The 19362-nt window shown below is 36.3% G+C and overlaps 1 protein-coding gene and 1 long non-coding RNA gene across 3 annotated transcripts in view; one reads left to right on the forward strand and one right to left on the reverse strand.

The window, feature by feature from the left end:
• Positions 1 to 795: 795 nt before the first annotated feature.
• The window catches only part of Ift57 (intraflagellar transport 57), a 68548-nt gene continuing 49981 nt past the window's right edge, over positions 796 to 19362 (reverse strand). The window contains exons 7-11 of one of the 2 annotated variants that reach the window (XM_003469255.5): positions 6187 to 6258; positions 5221 to 5352; positions 3852 to 3914; positions 2152 to 2218; positions 796 to 1188 (exon numbers count right to left, since the gene is read on the reverse strand). In XM_003469255.5, the coding sequence (XP_003469303.1) occupies positions 1010 to 1188; positions 2152 to 2218; positions 3852 to 3914; positions 5221 to 5352; positions 6187 to 6258 (513 nt within the window). In that variant the 3' untranslated portion in view covers positions 796 to 1009. The remainder of the gene's footprint in view (positions 1189 to 2151; positions 2219 to 3851; positions 3915 to 5220; positions 5353 to 6186; positions 6259 to 19362) is intronic. The other variant, XM_063224904.1, reaches the window with a different exon arrangement.
• LOC134470484 (uncharacterized) lies at positions 2717 to 13055 on the forward strand. The gene is made up of 3 exons (XR_010039409.1): positions 2717 to 3076; positions 7451 to 7590; positions 12557 to 13055. It is a non-coding gene; the product is annotated as an uncharacterized LOC134470484 (long non-coding RNA).

A 19362-nucleotide genomic window follows, 5' to 3' on the forward strand; every position in this document is an offset into this window, starting at 1 on the left:
TGATCTTAGATCTACCTAATAAACTGCCTTATGTAATTCTATATATTTTTTTCTATTGATTGTTCCTCTAGAGAAATCCAAGAGTGGACTATCTTCTGATTCGACTAGTTTCCTCCTCTTCTAAAGTTGGTACTCTAATATGTTTGACAGTTTCTAAAGGGTTGCACAGTGAATTTTTTTTTTTTGTGTGTGTGTCTTGTTTTTATCGGTATCAGGGATGGAACTCACGACTACCTGCTTACAAGGCAGGCACTTATGCCACTGAGCTAAATCCCCAGCCCTAAAGGGTTGCACAGTATGATGCCTCACTCATATCACCAGTGCCATGGGCAGATCTTATGTGCACTGTCATGGCTGCACCTATGCAAAGGCCCCAGCACAGCTGGTACAGTCGTATCAAGACATTCGTGGACTCACTCTTGCTCATTCCAGGAGTACAATTAAATGTGACTAAATTAACTAACTTTTAATGAGGGGCTTTTCTCATGAGAAATAATAATGCTGAATGTTAATGAGGATACTGAAATTTTTTGAACACTAAAAATTTGGTGATTTACGGTAACTGTAAAGCTGAGGCAAGAGAAGTTTAGGTTCCTCGGTTCCTCCAGGCACAGAAGTTTTACTATCCCAGACAGGTGGACCAAAGCAAAGGGGACAACTTGTATCAGTAGTACAGGGGTGACAGCAGCAGCACCCACAGAAAGCATGGGCCACATACATAGGATTACACAGCAGGGCTAAGAATGAGCTTCCGGGAGGGAGTTTCTGAGACAGGCAATGATCAGTGAAAAGCTCTTTGAACATGAGAATTTTTAATTACTTTATTAAACACTGTATTCAAAGCAAAGCTTTGCCTGTCATCACCACCATGATATAATATGTGTATGTAATACCCAAAATACCCATTGAATACGCTGAAGGATGTACAAACATGTTTGGGAGTCTATGCAACATTAAATAAAATTTGATATAAAAACCAACTAATCAGAAGCATGAAAGCAGCATGTTTTTAATAAGAGCCTAGTGTTGACTCTGGAATAATCGTCGCATGCATGTCCCTAGTCATGTTGGACTTCTCCTTCAGTTTGGACTGCAGCAATGTGTGCTCTACAACACCGATTCTAATGTCCATCTGAATGATTTCTTGCTTCAGCTTTGTTAAGCTCTGCTTAATCTTCACCAAAGGAGCTGCAAAACAAAAACAGCATGGAATGAAAAAAATGTTTGTTATCATAGAACTGTATGATATTTTCCTCACTTTGTCTTAAGCCAAAAACAAGGTTGAAATCGCAGTCAGTAATGCACAGACATTCACAAAGTGTTCTTGTAGCATTTTAAACACCTGACACTTTTTAGGATGGGAGATGATGCACTGAAGCTGAACTTACTAACGCTTCTAGGGGAAGAGTTGCTAAATGGTATTTAAGGATGCGTTCAGCATCATTTTATGGGCAAGAATATTTGGCTGCAGAAAAATGGACACAGTGGGGGAAAGGGGAAGAAAGAATTACCAATTAGAATATAAAAAAAGCACCTAAATATTTCTTTATGAAAATCAATTAGTACATATCAGAACTCTAGAAGCTCTTTCTGGGATACATAAAAGCATTAAGCAATCTCTACCAGCCCATGACAAAATAACTAGCTCATAATGGAGGACAATTATTATAAGATTATTAATTCCTCTTTACTTGACCTCTGCCCAATTAGGTCTTCTGGGAAGGAGTTAAAAAAAATTTAAAAAAGGTCATCACATCATTGCCTTAATGTCATTTAGTCATACTTAGTGCCCTTTTGTACATAAAGTGGAAAAAAAAGAAGCTCATTTGAACATGAAATGTTATTTTTTTAAATTGGCAGAACAAAGTACATACTTAACTACTTCTCAGGCTACCTTTGAATCAATAGTTTGAATTTTTTAAGTCTTATAAATTATAGTGAAAAACTTCTACTCTGAGCTGATTTATAGGAAACACGGCATATCAGTTATCACATATCACTTCTGTACTGTGCATCCCTCTTGAAACAAGCAGCAAATAGATCACTGTAAAAAGCCAGCTCTCCACTTACTAGTAACAGTGCTTCCTCCAGCTGGCCCCCTGCAGAGCTAATGTTCTCCCGCTCACTTTTCTCCTAAGAGTATGTACTTACCACCATCAGTCATGCTGCTGCCTTTTTCTTCCATTTCTTGTTTCACCTTTTCTAATTCTTCTGTAACCTTCCATTGAAAACATGTTTCATGGTAAGTTCTGAGTTTTAATAAACTTTCAAAGATTTTGAATGACATATCAAGAAGAATTAATTTAGTTATCAAAGGGAAATAAAAACATTAGGAATATTCTGGACATAATTCCAACAGGATAAAGCATATAAATACACAAAGATTTTCATCTTCTGAGAATGCTCATTATGCTTAACTTCACCAAATTACTTTCACATTAGCTTTATCATGTTGTAAAACCATGTTGCTTTAGGTACTCAAATTCTGAAGTATTCAAACTCTGCAATCATCTCACAGCATCTACCATTTCATTGTTTAAACAATTAGTTATTAATTAAAATAGTATAAGTAACCTAAAAGATTGGTATTTCTAAAGGTTTTCTAGGTATGTTTCTTACTATTATGCCACCTTTTTCTTTCTAGGACATATAAAAATGTTTATAACATATGGTTACACATATGGTTTTATTGTTCTACTCAAACCATGAACTCCAGACTCTAAGAGGCATATTACATAGTCATTTGGGTTCTCAAGTATACTTTAGGTTAAAGTTATATTACTGCAGATTCTATTAGCAAAATTCTACAGTAGCACTGTATTATTACAGACAGAAAAATAATCTTTAAAAGTGGAAAAAATGACATAATCCAGGAGTAGGCCATAATTATTATAACTTAGTAGGTTTTAGTTTTATCATACTGGTAAGTAAGACCTTTCCTGGAAATAAGGTGTTCATCCAAGTAAAGCAAATTAATTTCTTTCAGGCACCTGAAACATTACAACTGGGAATAACTATCTACTCCAAGAGAACTAAATGGATCCCTGGACTCCCTTCAAGTGCTAATTTACCTAATGTGAGTGAGCACTTTACTACTACATAATGCTTTATTTGCCTGGAAGCATCACAGGATTAGAGTCTAAATATTTCTAATATTATACGTTGAGTATTTTAAGATAACTATTCCTGAAATAATCTCCATAAAGGAAGCTTAATTCTTCATTATCAAAACAGCAAAGTTTGTGAAAATTACAAAGATAATCTTGGATTTTAGTTCCAAATTGGCTTGTAACCATTCTATAAAGTTTTTATTTTTCTCTGTCTGCCCTTTGGGGGAAAAAAAGGCTAACTCTGAGGTTTTACCGAGCTTGCAAGATCATGGAAATACATGTAATAACTTGTATGTGCAAATATTCTAGCAGCTCTCAGAATTGAGGTTATGAGACACTTCTAATTGTAGAGTGATATATCCAGGTCCACCTACAAGTTATCAGCAATAATCACTGAAAGTAAATTTTAAATCTTGCATACTAACATTAAACTTTGCTGTAGACTCCCTAGTCAGTGCTTTATCTACTCTTCTAAATATTAATTATAATTATAGAAAAATAAGGATTACAAATACTATCTATGTGCTAATAATGATCAAGTTTGATGTTGAATTTAACATAATAACTTCAGGCATCTTATGGAAACAAGAAGAGGATAATCAACTCATTGATAAGAAATTAGAGATTTTGATTTGAAGCTAGAGGAAGCAATTATTGCAATAAACATTCAATCATCCATGGCTATGAATGGATGGGGCCCCGCTGAAAGATGAGGGGCACGACAAGGGCACTGGTGTGTACCTCAGCCAGGAGCCTGGTCCTCTCCGTGACCCCACCATTTCCCTGTTGGTACCGTTCTCTTGCCTGAGAGGGAAAACACTTTGTTTAAAGACAAATCTAAAACAGAAGCAAATTACTTAAAATGATCTCTTTGTGTTTGCTATTTCTACGTATCATTTTATGACAACTCCCTTTCTTGTTTGTGAATTCACTTGTGAAAGTGACATTTAACTGTAGCTATTTTATCCCTTTTAGCGCCATGTGTTTAAACTAAAGCACTATAAAACCTTCACTTACTGGCTGCGTAACTCTCATGGCCATCATTCACAACAATAACTGTCCTCAGCCATCCCTAAACAGTTTAGGAGAATCGTTGGTCAACCTAATTTGCATGCTACAGAGAAAAAATTACTTCTAAAAAAATCAAAGTAGAGCATCAGATTCAGCAATTAAGGATTAACAAAGAGTATGACAGTACAATCAAACAGAATATGTTCTTGGGTACTAATCCAATAATTGAGTGTTTGATATTAATGTTAATATTTCATTATGGCTTTAGTCAGGGAATTTTACAACATCATTTTAAAAGTAAAACTATTTATGAATAGATGTTTATATAAGAGAATAGTACATTAAACAGATGACAGAAAAGTAAAAGCTACTTTCTATCTGGGCTTTGAGAATTTCTGAAAGTATAGAAGCCTCTCAAATTTATTTCCCCTTTTTCTTCCTTCTAAGTTTGTGTGCTGAAAGAAAAAGATACATACCTGCCACTGACATTTGGAAGTATTTTGAACTAGTCTTCCTTAACACCAGGACATAGGGAGCGTAAATCTTTAAGGAAAGCCCTTAGATCCCTGCTGCTAGGACAGAGAACTGCTGCTTTCCAGGGCTAGTAACGGCTGTTGCCCAAATGCTAAAACTTTGAAAGAATGAAAAATTTATCTCATTTCCTTAGTTAAACTGCCTGTCTCTGCACCTGCCTTGTTTTCATTTTGCTTATTATGTGCTGTAAGCAACTGTGGCAAGCACTGTCTTTTCCTTTTGACACACGTAAGAGCACACCTTTCTTACTCCTACTCCTACAGTATATTAACAACCAGACTTGGAACAAAATGATGTGTCCTGATATCTGTTCCCATTCTAAGTCATGTTCTCCAGCAATGTATACCGTATTTATTTAAACCACAGATGTTTAAAGGCTGTTAGAGGATATCTACTACATAGAAAATGGGGTAAGCCCTCATTTCTAACTTGATTTCCTAAACTGGGCAGAGAATCAATGAGTTGCCGTTTGTGAAAAGCATTTACAACTCACCAATACAGTCTTTTGAGTTTAGGGATTAGAGTCAGGCCCTGGAGTGGATCCTCAAAACCGTTCCCACCTTACCTCACTCAGCTGGGCTTGGGCTGCACGGTGCTCCTGAATCAAGTGCTCAAGCTGATTGTTGATGTACTTTTCTCGGCTGCCAATCTTCTCCAAAGTTCTACTAATTTCATTTTGGAGTTTGTCCAAATATCCCTAGAAATTCCATGGGATTTTAGTAGATAATTCATGACTATATTTTTCAAAAATAGTTAAAAATGAGTTAATATTTTTCAATCATTCCCACAAATGATGTACCACATGAAAAGACAATTTCAAATTTTACTAACAAAAAGAATTTACATTGAGAAATATTTTAATCATACTTTGTGGAATGTTAAAATAAAAGAAGACCTGATAGGTCAGTTAACTCATTTGTCTTTATGCATTTATAATTTATGTGACTATAATTAACTATATAAATTTCTAAATCAAAGTAGGTAAGGGAATAAAATGACTTCTTCACAATTCAAGATAAATGCAATATTCTTGTTAGAAGTAGATCCCTAAGCCAGGAGTTGTAGCCTGAGACCAATATCTTCTCAGTCAAACTTTGATTTTTTTGTGGCATCACTTCTGCCACAGCAGAGTCTGAGAAAAGGTTCTAGGCGTTGTTGGCCTGGTGTTCTCTCATCCCTTTAAATTCAAAAGTAATGAAATGTTTCTAAAATCTCTATTAAATATATGCATAATATATGCTTTAAAAAGAATCATTTAGCTCTCTTTAGCAGTTGGTTTAAGTAGTAGGTGTGTGAAATGCAATATAGTGTCCTCCACAGGCTCCTGAAAGGCAAGGACTGTATCATGTTTTCCTTTAGTCTTCCATAGTGGGTGTTCCACAGATGAATACATCTCTTTATGCATTTTTTGTTTGTGGTACTGGAAATCGAATTTAGGACCTCGCACTTGGCAGGGAGGCGCTGTGCCACTGAGTTATATCCCTGGCCTGAATGTATCTATTTAATATGTCATCCTAAATTGTTCACATACCTTGGTTTCTTTTAGAGCAGATTCAATTCCACTTTTGTGCTGATGCATCTGGTCAACATGGATTCTCCAATCCTGTTGGCATAAGCACACACAGGAGCAAGGTAAAAAATACTACATTTCCTTCCTTGCTCAATTTCTTGTGTCTCCCATTGTTGTTCTATTTCAGGTGATAGAGTCCTATATATAGCTTGCAATCAGATTACAAAGAAATATGTGCATAGCACTTTAGGATAAAAGGTCTACATCAATGTAAATTATTTTATGTGTTCATGGAGTAATGTGTGATAATTTGAATATAAACTGCTCCTGTTTTGCTGGTGGTTAATATTTATGACTACCTATCAAAATGAAAAAAATTCTAATTGCTAGAAAGAAATACTTATTTAAGCAGTAACAATTATGTTTGCCAGAATCAACTTTCAACTCTGTATTCTTGACTCAAATATCATATGGCAATGATTAGTTTGTCCCTTGGAAATTAAAATGGAGCTTTGTGTTTAAGTCTTTTCTTAAAAAAAAAAAAAGGAAAGTTACAATGATTACTGGATTTCATATGCTCTGAAATAATTGTCTACTACTTTTAGATGGACTTGAAATCTGTATCAGTATTTTAATTCTTTGCAAGATGTTTAAAATTTGTAGTCATTTTTATGTAGCTACAAGTAAAAACTTTTAAAGATATACCCATCATAAGAGAAATATTATGGGAAATTGAAATAACAGAGAATTTTTCAGTCACACATATCTGCTTGCATACCTTGATGGTTCGCTTTGCTATCTACACAATTTTATGAAGAGAAAAAAATTTTAATAGTTCCATTGTACCTATGTCTTAATAGTTTTTTTTGAAGCAGTAATGACATGATAAAAATATTGTGACATTCAAACATTAATTATAAAATTATAATACACTGAAGCTACAAAGAATCTCAAAAGCATATGGCACCAACCTTGTTATTTCACAGAAAAGCAAACAAACAGAAGGAGGCACACCTGAGAGCATGCAGCTAGCGCTGTATGTGAAGTCAAATGTACAAATTCCCGCACAGCACACACTGTCAGCTCAGTGTCACGGGAAGGGCAACTGGCTACCTGATGTTAGTGAGGGTGCTAGAGTGGCGAAGACATCAGCACTTTCCTTTATCCTTAACTACTTTTTTTTTTCTCACACAAGAAAAAGTATCTCAGAATCTAAGAGCTAGAAAGGATCTTAGAGATCACAGCTCACCTAACAATCATTTAGTGCAACGTTTTTATTTTACAGTTGACAAGATGTTCACCACTTGTGACTATGACCAGACAGCTTTGGCAAAGCAAAAAGGCCCTTCCAGTTCATCCAAACAATGCTGGAAAATACGGAGGAATAACTGGTTGGCCTTCTACAATTGGACCAAATATGGACAGGTAAGCCTCTTTATGAGAGAAAATAAACCTAATGAGTACCATTAATTTTTCTTTTCAAAAAGTACTCATCTCATCAGGTTCCACAAAGGATTTGAGAGGGTTCATTGAACAGCAAGCTCAAGTATTTGTGCTTTCTCTCTCTTCCTATCAACCTGTTTCTGTCTTTGCCTCTCTCTCCACACACACATACAGAGATATACACTTGTACATAGATACACACTCATATGTAGTTCATATATTATGGTGGATGTTGCAGAGGACCACTGGAATGGCTCTCCTTTAATAGAGAGCATCTACCTCCGCCTTAGCTAAACTTGGCCTTATCTCCATGTACTGATATACACAGAATTGGCTAAGCTATTTCCGTTTCCCTTCAATTTGCTCTAAGCAATGTAAATAGGGCTGGCTGAGGTACTGATGTGTAAGCTTTGAAGCTCAAGCTACAGTGCTGTTTCCTTGTCTAGGCCTCCCTTTCTAAAACATTGAGCATGGTGGGATGGCAGAGCAAATGTTCCAGGAAAGTCAGTTGGGTTCAAGCATCAAGATAAGAGCCTATGACTTCCCAAGGCAGAAAAAGCACATCAGAACTAAAGCACCTGCCTCCCAAACATTAATTGCTACCTTTTTGCATACCATTCTCTTTACGTATTGCAGAGGTGCTTTCTGGCCACCTAGTTAGCTCAGCACACATTACTTACATAATTCCTGCCACTCTCACCATCAGTCATCCTTGAGCTACTCCCTTCTTCACAAATTAATGAGTTCTAGACTAGGTCTTGGGTCAAGGCTTTTGTTTCATGACCCCTCATCTGGACTGGACTCAGGACCCCTTGGCTGCTCATAGCTGTAAATATGTCTTCTAGTCTCACCATGGGTTGACTGGAGGTGGTAGACTGCAATTAACTTGTTGGGATTCCAATAATGTTTTCATGAGGTTACAAACATAAACTTCCCAGACTGTGAGGACAAAAAAAAAGCTCCAGAGATGTGTTCAGTTTGTGATCTCTTTTATCTACCAGGATTATATATAAATGTATTTTTACAGGTACTGATATTCAAAACATTCCGATAAAAGTATCCATGTCTCACTCATCTACATGTAACTATGCTACTCTGACATAAATTTCTATTGAGGAGCTAGAAGTTTTAGAGCAACTTGACGCATAAATAGCATTTCAACAGGACAGAAAAGAGGAGAAGTAATGTGTTGTAGGCTGACGAAGTAACACAAACAAGGAAAATACTACAAAACATATAGTTTAAATTCACTAAAATAGGGGTGCAGCATAAAAAATGCATCATGAAGAAAAAAAACTGGAGAGGCAGTTTAAATTAGGTCAACTAGTTGTCTACAAAAACTGAGGACTGTGGCTTTTATGATATGGAAAATGGAGCACTGTACCTGTGTGGATCTGGAATGGTCTCCAAGGGTTCATGTGTGGAAGGTGCTCAGTCCTCAGCACAGCAGTGCTCAGACGTAATGGGTCATAATGGGCTCAAACCTCATCAAGGGTTTAAATCACTGACTGGCTCATAATCTGATGGTCTCCTGGGAGCTGATGGACGTTAGGAGGCGGGACCTAGCTAAATGGGTGTGTCTTTGGGGGCTTACCAGGTACTGTGTCAGAGTTCCAGGTCCCTGCCTGCCTCTTTTCTGTTTCTTGGCTGCAATGAGATGAGCAGCTTTCCTTGCCAGGGCTTTCTGCCGAATTTCTGCCTTGCCACAGTCTGAAAAGCACTGTAGCCAGCCAACCATGGTCTGAAACCATGAGCTAAAAGGAATCTTTCTTCCTTTAATTTTCTCAAGTATTTTGTCACTGTGACAGAAAGTTGACCCGTACCACCATTATTGATACTTTTGAGTTTGAGAGTCAAGTCTGTGTTTTGAGAAAGTAACAGAGAAGAAATTACTAGATGAGCAAGAGACTGAAGACAGAACAGTAGTTAGGAAGTTGTGTCACTGTGTCATACTTCCCACTGATGAACAGGGGCTGAACTAATACATTGCTTCTAAGAATGGAAGGGAGGGCACGTATTCAGGATTATAGAGGCAAAAATAATAGGATACGAAGACTAATAGGATACTAAGTGTGAGGATAGAGTATAGGAAGTAGAGGTGGAAAGCAGAGAGACTGAAACATATCTGGCCCGAGGAAGAGAGGAGTTAACACTGCAGTGTGATGAGAACAGGACAGATTTTAGGGAAACCAGAAATACTGAAGAATTTGGTTTTGAACTTGTTAGGTTTGATAAGCCATTGGCAAATTCTTACAGCCCATTAGCTAGTAGTGACATAATTAGCTGACAGCAAATCTGAATATCTATTACAGTAAAATGTTCTAGATGGACATGTGTCTTAATGTGCAGTTATTAAAAATGTATTCTTAAAAGTATTCTTATTCATTAAACCAACAATCTTGCCTCTTGAAGTTATTCACTTATGTAATAGTTTAGATTTAAAATGTTTCCCAAAAAGCTTATATTTGGAGGCAGAGGTTGGTCAAGAGGGCTGGGACTGGAGGCACAAGAGTGTAAAACTATAAATTTTTCACTTGAGAAGAGAGTCCTTGGGACTTCTCTTTATTTTGAACTGCTCAGGGAAGTATGTCTCTGAGTTCAGCCATTCAGGCACCTAGAAGCTGCAGCATTCATGGTGCAAGGGGACCTGCTGATTGCTTAAACTGGAAGACAACTTCAGCATGATTCACATGATGCTAGTTTTTCAGGTACATGAAATGTAAGTTAGGAGGTAACTGGGGCTTCCTTCCAGATTTCAAAAGAAGGCCTTAAACATCTGGAGAAAATGTATAGCAGGGTCACAGACCCTGCCAGAAATTCAGGCAGCACCTGGAGCTGAGAGTTGAGATGAAAGTGCAGTGGAGAGGTCAGAAAGTTAGAGATGTCAGGAACATGGAACGCGTGCTGAGGAAAGCTGCAGACAATGACCACAGTCAACCCAAGACAGACACTATGTGGGCAACTAATGTTATATAGGTGGGGCTCTCCAAGCCCTTCGGAGCTCATGTCTCACCACGACCAACCTGACCTGGTTGGTGGACATGGAGCTATTGTATTTAATGTTTTCTTTGCTGGATTTTGGTCTTGCTTTGGTCTGATTTCTGTCTATTCTCCTATTCCTTCCTTTTATAATGGGAATTTTTATCGTGTTCCATTATATGTTAAAATGTTTAACTTTATTTTTATTTTTATAGGGACTCATAGCCAACAGTTTTTCTTGAGTCTCAGAAGAGACTTTGGAATTGAACTCTTCAGCAACATTAGAACAGTTAAGACTTTGGTAAATCTTAGAGATGGACTAAATGTATTTTGCATAATGAGATAGATATGGACCTTCTGGGGCCCACATGCAGAATGTCATGGCTTAGCTCTGCAATGTCTCCCCCTCACTATCTCACACATTCAGAGATACGATCTAGTCAGAAGGGGTGGACCACACGTGCTGTAACTAGGAATGGTGTATTCTGGTCTGCAGCTCCTCCTTATCTCTCTGCTTCCTGGCCACCATGAAGTGAGCACCTTTTCTCCTCTGGCCTTCCCACCATGTGATTTCTGTATTGAGGACAACAGGCTAAACAACGGAGTGAGTTAAAACTCACTAAAACTGAGTTAAAATAAACCTTTCCTCTTTTAGTTTGTGGCTATTAGGTATCTTGTCCTAGTAATGAGAAAGTGACTAATATAACCTCAGGTAATTGGTAATTCTTTGTAAACCAATAGAAAAGTAGCTAATAAAGGAGAGCTTAACATGTAATATTCATTCCAGTACTAAAAGTATTACAGTATGATACCATTCTTACAGAACTTCAAACCAAGTAAAACTCAGTGACACACTATTTGGAGATATACACACATATAAAAATAGTGAAAAGGAAAAGCCATAAACTTAATACACAAACTAGAGGATGGTAGTTACTGTGGGGGGAAGGATAGCAGCAGAGGAACATGCAGGCCTGAAGTGGTCTAATTCTTAAGTCAGGTAGTGTTTTATTACTGGGCTTTGAAAGTACATATGAGTTACATATTAATGATATACATTTTACATATTAAAATGCTAAAATTTTAATGATCAGCAAAAATATGTGCTTAACTGCATATAAGAAACTAGAAAACACTGTACAATTCATTAAAAATTAAAATTTCTGTACACAATATTTTAATTTTTGTATGTAATGAATATGATTTGTGTGTTTAGGACATTAACATAGGGGCTTAAATACGAGAGTGCTTTAAAATTTTTCTTTAACTTTCCAAAATTTTCTAATTTACCACTTTAATCACCAGGAAAAAACTTGAAGAGAATAGATGCTTCTCTGAAAGGCTTCTATACAGTTATTTTGTGGAAAATAAATAAAAATGATTATAATTGTGATATTTAAAAACATAAACATATAAAGTCAAAATACATAGCTTTTGAAAAACTACAACTGAGACTGGATAAAAGCTTTACAATGGTTGCAGAAAGAACGGAAAGATGATAGGTGAAGCTACCTGGATTCCTGAAACAAGTAGCATTAACACATTCCAGTTGTCATCAACTTACAGCGATACACGGGTGACTGTCGCATTGGGTAGTACAAGCTGCTCGATGAGACTGTCTTATGTCACTAGATGGGACAGTCATCACACGTACTTAGGGTGTTTAGTGCTGCCTAGCAATGAGACATATGAATTATGGCCCCATTGTGAGCATGTTAAAAGGAACTATTTAAAATTGTTGGTAGAGCTAGGGATATAGCTGAGTGGCACAGTGCCTGCCGGGCAAATGTGAGGTCATGAGTTCAATTCCCCATAACAAAAAATAAAAAGAAAGAAAGTTGATGGCAGTACAGCATCATTAAATTACAACAAACTTTTATGTAAGTTTTCGTATTTGAGACTCACAAAGGTTTGGATAGGTAAATAGATATTGTCATCCTTTCTTAGTTTCTTCTTCTCTCTTGTACAGCATTATGAGGTTTGCTGACTGGCTGTGGGAGAGGTGTACTTCCCTGTTCAATTGAGGCTGGCTTGGACTGTGATTTTCGTTAGTAAAATGACACTGATAATTACCTACGCAACGTGTCTGTCTACCACCTCTCATCCTCTCCTTCAGCGATGGTGAGGAACTTGTTTTGCTCAGGGTCTTTCAGCCTGGCGCAAAGGTGGAACATGGAACCCTGATGGAGAAAAGTTGCTGCTGAACCGTATCTCAACAGACACAGTGAGGATAATGTGCCTCTGTTTCTGTAAGCCATTGGGATTTCTGGCTTGTTCATGACATAGAAAAACGGACCACATATACATATTTTATAGTGACAAAAATCAAAAAGTAGCTAGGTTAAATAACTTTCCCAATGTCTCATACCTGGAAATAGAAATCATTCCCAAACCAGTGTGTTTTCACTTATTACATAATGCTTTTCTTTGTGATAAAATGAATTGCCAAAGAATTTACAAGGTAAGCTACGAGTTCTTTTTGTTACTTATCAAGTGAGACTATGTGGGTCTACTGGTCACCTATTCTGAGGTACTCTAAAGTATGTCCAGGAAGCATCATTTTCTCCTCTCTACTGAAGATGAAGTTTTATCTAGTCTTGCATATTTTCTATTTCTATGGGTTCAGAAGACTACTATGATAAATAGCTGATTAACTTTCTGGTTCTTTTTTCAAAATCTTATGAAAATCTCATCTATAATTCTATTCAAGGATAATTATCAAAGTTATTTTGGCCAAATTCCCTGTGCCACTCCAAATTCTTTAGCAGTAAGTTATATTACATATCTCCCTTTTTCAGAAACTGGAGAATCCTGAAATACCCACAGGTAATGATTTACAGTACACCATGAAACCAAAATGCCGCTGTTAAGGTGACTATAAGGAGGACTATGTAGTTCTCTGTGTTTTACTTCAACTGAGTATCACCTGGCTGCTTTCCTTTGTGTACATATGTACACTGTGTTTCTTTGGATCTCTAACTCAGTATTTAAAGTGTTTTCTGAAAATACTAAGGAAAGAGAGATTAAATCATGAGCTAGGGGTGGTAAGTAGAATGTATATCTGTGTAATAAATTTTATTAATTTATAATTTAAAGCATGTCAAATTCTTTTAAAAAACAAACAAGTGAGTTTGAGCTTCTTTATGTATATAAAGGCACAATGCTAAAAAACTCCTGATAGAAAGGAGATTGAGGAAAACCCATGCTAAACCACGGCTGATCCTAAGAATTTACAAGATCCTTTTTGTTCTTTCTTTAGAAAGCAGAGCCCCAGGACTCTGCAATATCTGGAATCACTACTACAAAAATGATACTTCTGTTCTGCCATCAACACTACCTTTCTCCTTCATTCTTACTACCACTCCTCTAATTGTGTTATGAATAATTAGCAATGAAATCTTAATTAAATGTTGTTATAATTTTATTTCAGTGACTATAAAATATTTATAATGGCTTTAATAGGCTAATAGGTTCCATTTAAAATAAGGCAAAAAACTCATTTTTTTTCATTAATTTGTTTCAATTCAGAATTCACTTTCTCCAAGAATTTTCAAGATCAACCTAAAGTATGGGGAAGAAATTTTGTATCTCACTGGGTAATAACCTGAGGTTGATTTTTATGCTGTCATCATTAAATGTAAGCAATCAAAGTCTTTTTTTATAGACTTTCCATTGCATCAAGCAACTTTATTCATTTTTTTTGTCTCTCAATTTCACTAAGAAGCACAAGAAATTTTGATAACTTCCCATTAAAAGTCTGCATTTAAATATGTTTTTTATTTGATTTTTTTGATAAAGTACAGAGAGTAGTAACTCTTGCAGTTTCTAATGTACCACTGTGACAGTGAATGATCTAGATAATCTTGTTAGAACTATCTATAAAACAACAGTAAATTCTAAAGAAGGATTTATGGGACTTTCCCACAATAAAATACACGCCTTTCAGTACAGTACTTTTTTGTGTGACATTTATTTTGGCTAGTCAGAAATATTTCCTAACTCCTTTCTCTGGTATAGGGTAGTACCTCAAGAGTCATATCTATTCCAGGATCCTTTTAAATCTAATAATAACTACAATGTTAACATTCATAAAATACTTATTAGCATGTGTTAAGAACTGATACAATCATCATATATAATTATTTTAAAAATTCTACTAAGATGAAGAAAAAATTTAGCTACTTTGAAGTAGATGGTCCACGATCACAAGGTAGCCCTGTAATAAAGCACAAACTTCCAAGAACTGTACCATTAACACCATTTCTTTGTAGTAAAATCTAACCAATATTATAAAGGGATAACATTAATTTAATTTGTTCTACAGAGTCTGGATCTTAAATGTTCCCCCGAGGCCCACATGGTGGAGACTTGGCTCAAGATGGGCACTAAAGGGAGAAACCTTAAGTTAGGGCACAGTGGGAGGTCTGTGGGCCTATAGAGGCACATTTTCCAAGGGATGGCAGGATCTTAGTCTCTTTCATGTCGCTTTCTGTCCTTCACGTCCCAGCTCAGGTGAGCTGTGTTGCTCTGCCAACCATTACCCACATGCTCAAAACAGTGGGACAAACCAGCTGTGGACTGAAACCTTCAAAACTGGGAGCTAAAACAAATGCTTTATCTTTTTTTTAATTAAAAAAATTAAAAGAAAGAAGGAGATTAAGATAAAAGAGGACATAACAACATAATAACACAGGTCAGAACAGAACAATTTAAGCCACATAGTGTTTCACCACAAGATAACCCAACGTAACAGTAGCTACCATAGTGTCTTTTTCCTTGAAATATTTGAGTGTAACTTTGTATATTATAGCATCAGACACAATATGACAATGTAAAACCATTCAAGAGAATGAAAGTATTACAGGGTATTTAGAACCAACTAACAGAAAAACAATGGTTTCCATATTATCTCCTTGTCCATAAAAATTTTTGTTTATACTATCACATATAATAAAATCCAATAAGATACAACATGATAAACCGACGGAGACTGAAGAACAAAAGCTTCATGGGACTTCAAAACAAGATGATACAAATGCTTTATCTTTATAACTTATCTCAGGTTTCTGTTACAGTAGCAGAAAGCTAAAATGTCTTGTAATGCTTGAATTTTTAGAAGAATAAATTTATATGTTAATCATAGTAGATGAATTTAAAATATTCTTAGTATATATACTATTTATGAATTAATTATTTATAAATTTTTATGACAAAACATTCAGAATCAGACAGCTTCATCAGTGTCTAGATGTTCTAAAACTCCATGCTGTCATGGGAGGGGGTTTTGAAGGTGTCTGGATTAAGATGCATGAATATGGATTAAGAGTGTGACACTACAATTGAGGGTATGATGCTGGGATTAAGGGTGTGGATTATGGATCTGCTATCCTGGGTGGGCTGGCACCACCCAAAAGGGTTGCATCCTCCGTGGGATAAAAAGGGGAAAGGTAGGCTCTGTTGCTGCTGCTGCTGCTGTTTCGCTGCCTCTGCGTACCCTGCCATGCCACGGACGGATTCTCCTCTGTGATGGCCCTATGCCATGCCAGCTTGCCTGGGAACCAGCCAACTATGGACTGAAACTTCTACATATTGTGAGCTGAAATAAACTGATCCTTTAACTTTGCATGTTGGGTATTTTGCCTTAGCAAGAAAAGTAAGACATATACTACTGCAATATTCCAGAGAAAAAGTCCAACCATGCCATGTCTTTACTCTGTATGCACAGAAGATCTGCAGACTCTGCTTACCCTTGGCACCAAGAAGCAACTGAACAGTCTGTCCTGACTAACTTGGCCTGCAAAGGCCCTGGAAAGTAACTGTGCCCCAACCCCTCCATTGACAGCCACACAAAGGCCCCTGTGCAGAGTGTGAACATTGACAAGTGCCCTGCCAAAGACCACCAGTGTAGCCTGTTCCCTGTGTTGGTTTCATTCACTGATGAACTACTTGTTCTTTTTCCTAGGAAGCTCGTACCTGCCCATCACTGTCAGTGTGGGCTGGCTCCCATTTGACCTCACATACTGTTGGATACCACTGAACCCACCCAAGCATCCCCGCCTGGGCCCACCAGATCAATCTCACCTTTGGGCATCCCTCAGAAACTGATCGGTAGCCCAGCTTCACTGCTGTCCACTACTCCAAGAGTCTCTGACAAATCTGTCCTACCTAAGAGAACTACAATCAAGGGGTAGAGCGATATCACAGATGCCTGCAGATTAGGCCACTGAAATACCTGTTGGCACTGTTAACATCAATTATAGGTGAAGAATATATACAGACACTACACTGCTATGCTTTTCTGCGGCCAAAGCCAATGTATCCTACATAAGTGATAGCTTAGGATACACTGCTAAGAGAAAGTCTTTTACTATGAGAAGCATCTAAGATAGAGACAAATGATCTGCTCAATGCACAAATTTCAATGTACAAACACAGGAAGTAAGCAATAGAAAGTACTGATTCCTCCAAAGGAACACAAAAACTTTCTTGCGATGAACTCTAAAAGAAAAGGAAATCCAATTAATTGCCTGAGAAGGAATACAAAATAATGAATTTAAAGGGAACTCAATGAAATACAAAGAATACAGATGGACAATTTAGTGAAATTAGGAAAACAATTCATAATCTGAATGAAAAATTAGCAGAGATAGAGATCATAAAAAAGAAAACTCAATAAATAAAAAATATAATTGAGAGTCCCCAAAATAGACAAAAATCAAGCAGAAGAAAATTTGAGTTTTAAGGAATGTCTTTGAATTAACCCAGTAGGGGGAGAGGGGAAAGAAGAGGAGGAGGGGAGGAGGAAGAAGAGGAAGAGGAAGAAAAAGAGGAAGAAGAAGAAGAAAAGGAGAAAGAGTGACAAAAGCCTATTGCAAGAGTTACAGGACATTATTAAGCAAATAAATGTTCACATGGATGATGTAGCAGAAGGAGAAGAGAAAAGACATAGAACACTTATTTAATGAAATAATAGCTGAAAACTTACAAACGTGAGAAAGACATGCATGTTCAGGTCTAAGAACTACAAAGGATCCCAATTAGGTCTGAATACAAGAGGTCTCTGAGGCACAGAGTACAAGTAATCAAAATTTGATGAAAAATATAAAAGAGCAGAAAAAGATATAAAGTTATATATGAAAGAATATTAATAGGCTGATAACAGATATCTTGGCAGAATTCTTACAAGGCAGGAAAGAACAGGGAGATAAATATTATGTATGAGTCCTGAAATCCAAGCACTCCTGGAAGCTGTGGCAGCAGGTTCACAAGTTTGAGCCCAGGCTGAGCAACTTAGTGACTTGGCAGTGGCAGTGATGGGCTTAGATACTCTTTGTTAAGATAAAAATTAAAAATGTCTAGGTACACAGCTCAGTGAAGAGTCCTGAATTCAATGCCAAGGACTAGAAAAGGTTAAACAGTTCTGAATGAAGAAGAAAAAAACCAAATTGGGAACCAAAAATACTAAATCGGCAAAGCTATCTTTCAGAAATGAACAATAAAGACTTCCCAAGAGAAGCAAAAACTAAAGAAATGTTTATGCTTGAAGGTAGTCCTACATGTAGAAGGAAAAGGTTGATGACTACCATCATCAAAAGCCAGGAAAGTATAAAACTTATAAGGATAACAGATACACAACAGAAAAAGAATCAAAGTTTACCTGCATAGTATAGAAAAATCAGCAAACCACAAAGACGAACAAGAGAGAAAGAAATAAAGGATACACAAAATAACCAGAAAAAAGTTAACAAAATGGTAGCAGATATGTCCTTACTTAGCAGTAATGACCCTTATGTAAGTGAATTAATTTCCTCAATTAAGATTTAGAAAGAGTGGACAAAAAAAAAAAAAAAAAAAAAGACCCTGCTATACGGCTACTCACTACAATTTTATTTCACATTTAAAGATCGACCGAAAGTGAAAGGACAGAAAAATATTCTATGTGAACAGAAACTAAAAGTGAATAAGAGTAGCTACACTTTGAAAAATACACACTAAGTTAAAAAATGTAGAAGAAAAAGAGAAATGAAGAAGGTCACACTACAATAATAAAGGAAATTCAATAAAATGAAATAGTAATTGTAATGATATATGCATTTAATATTGGAGCACCTAATTATATAAAGCAAATATTGTAAGAGACAGACTCTAATACAATTATAATTGGGGACTTTAATACCCCAAACTTTCATCAATGAACAACTCATCCAGATGAAAATACCAAGAAACACTGAAATTAAACTAAATTATAGATTACACGAATGTAGCATACTGTACAAATATTTCAGGCAAGAGTTGAAGAATACTCATTTTTCTCATTAGCACATGAAATGTTCTCCAAGACAAATTACATTTTAGGTCACAAAACAGGCCTTTGTAAATTAAAAACATCAAAATGATAGTTTATGTCTAACCATAATTGAACTTTAGAAATTGTACAGATACATGAAAAGTAAACATGCTTTTTTTATTACCAGGAATCAACAAAGAAATCAAAAGGAAACAAATAATTTTTGAAATAACTGAAAATGGAAACAACAACATACCAAAATCTATAGGATACAGCAAAGCAGTGATAAAAAGGAAGTTTATAGCAATACATATCTACAAAAATTTAGAAATTTAGAAAACTAAGAATTAAAGTTCAAGAACTACAGAAGCAGAAAAGTTTGTTTTAGTCACTTTCCTCATTGCTAGGACAAAATCCTTGACACCTGAAACTTAAAGAGAGGTTTATTTTGGCTCACATTTCACCGCATAGTAGTCTGGCTTCAAGCA

The sequence above is a fragment of the Cavia porcellus genome, unplaced genomic scaffold, assembly GCF_034190915.1.
Source record: "Cavia porcellus strain 051 isolate PalLab524CR breed Dunkin Hartley unplaced genomic scaffold, mCavPor4.1 scaffold_15, whole genome shotgun sequence".
NCBI lineage: Eukaryota > Metazoa > Chordata > Mammalia > Rodentia > Caviidae > Cavia > Cavia porcellus.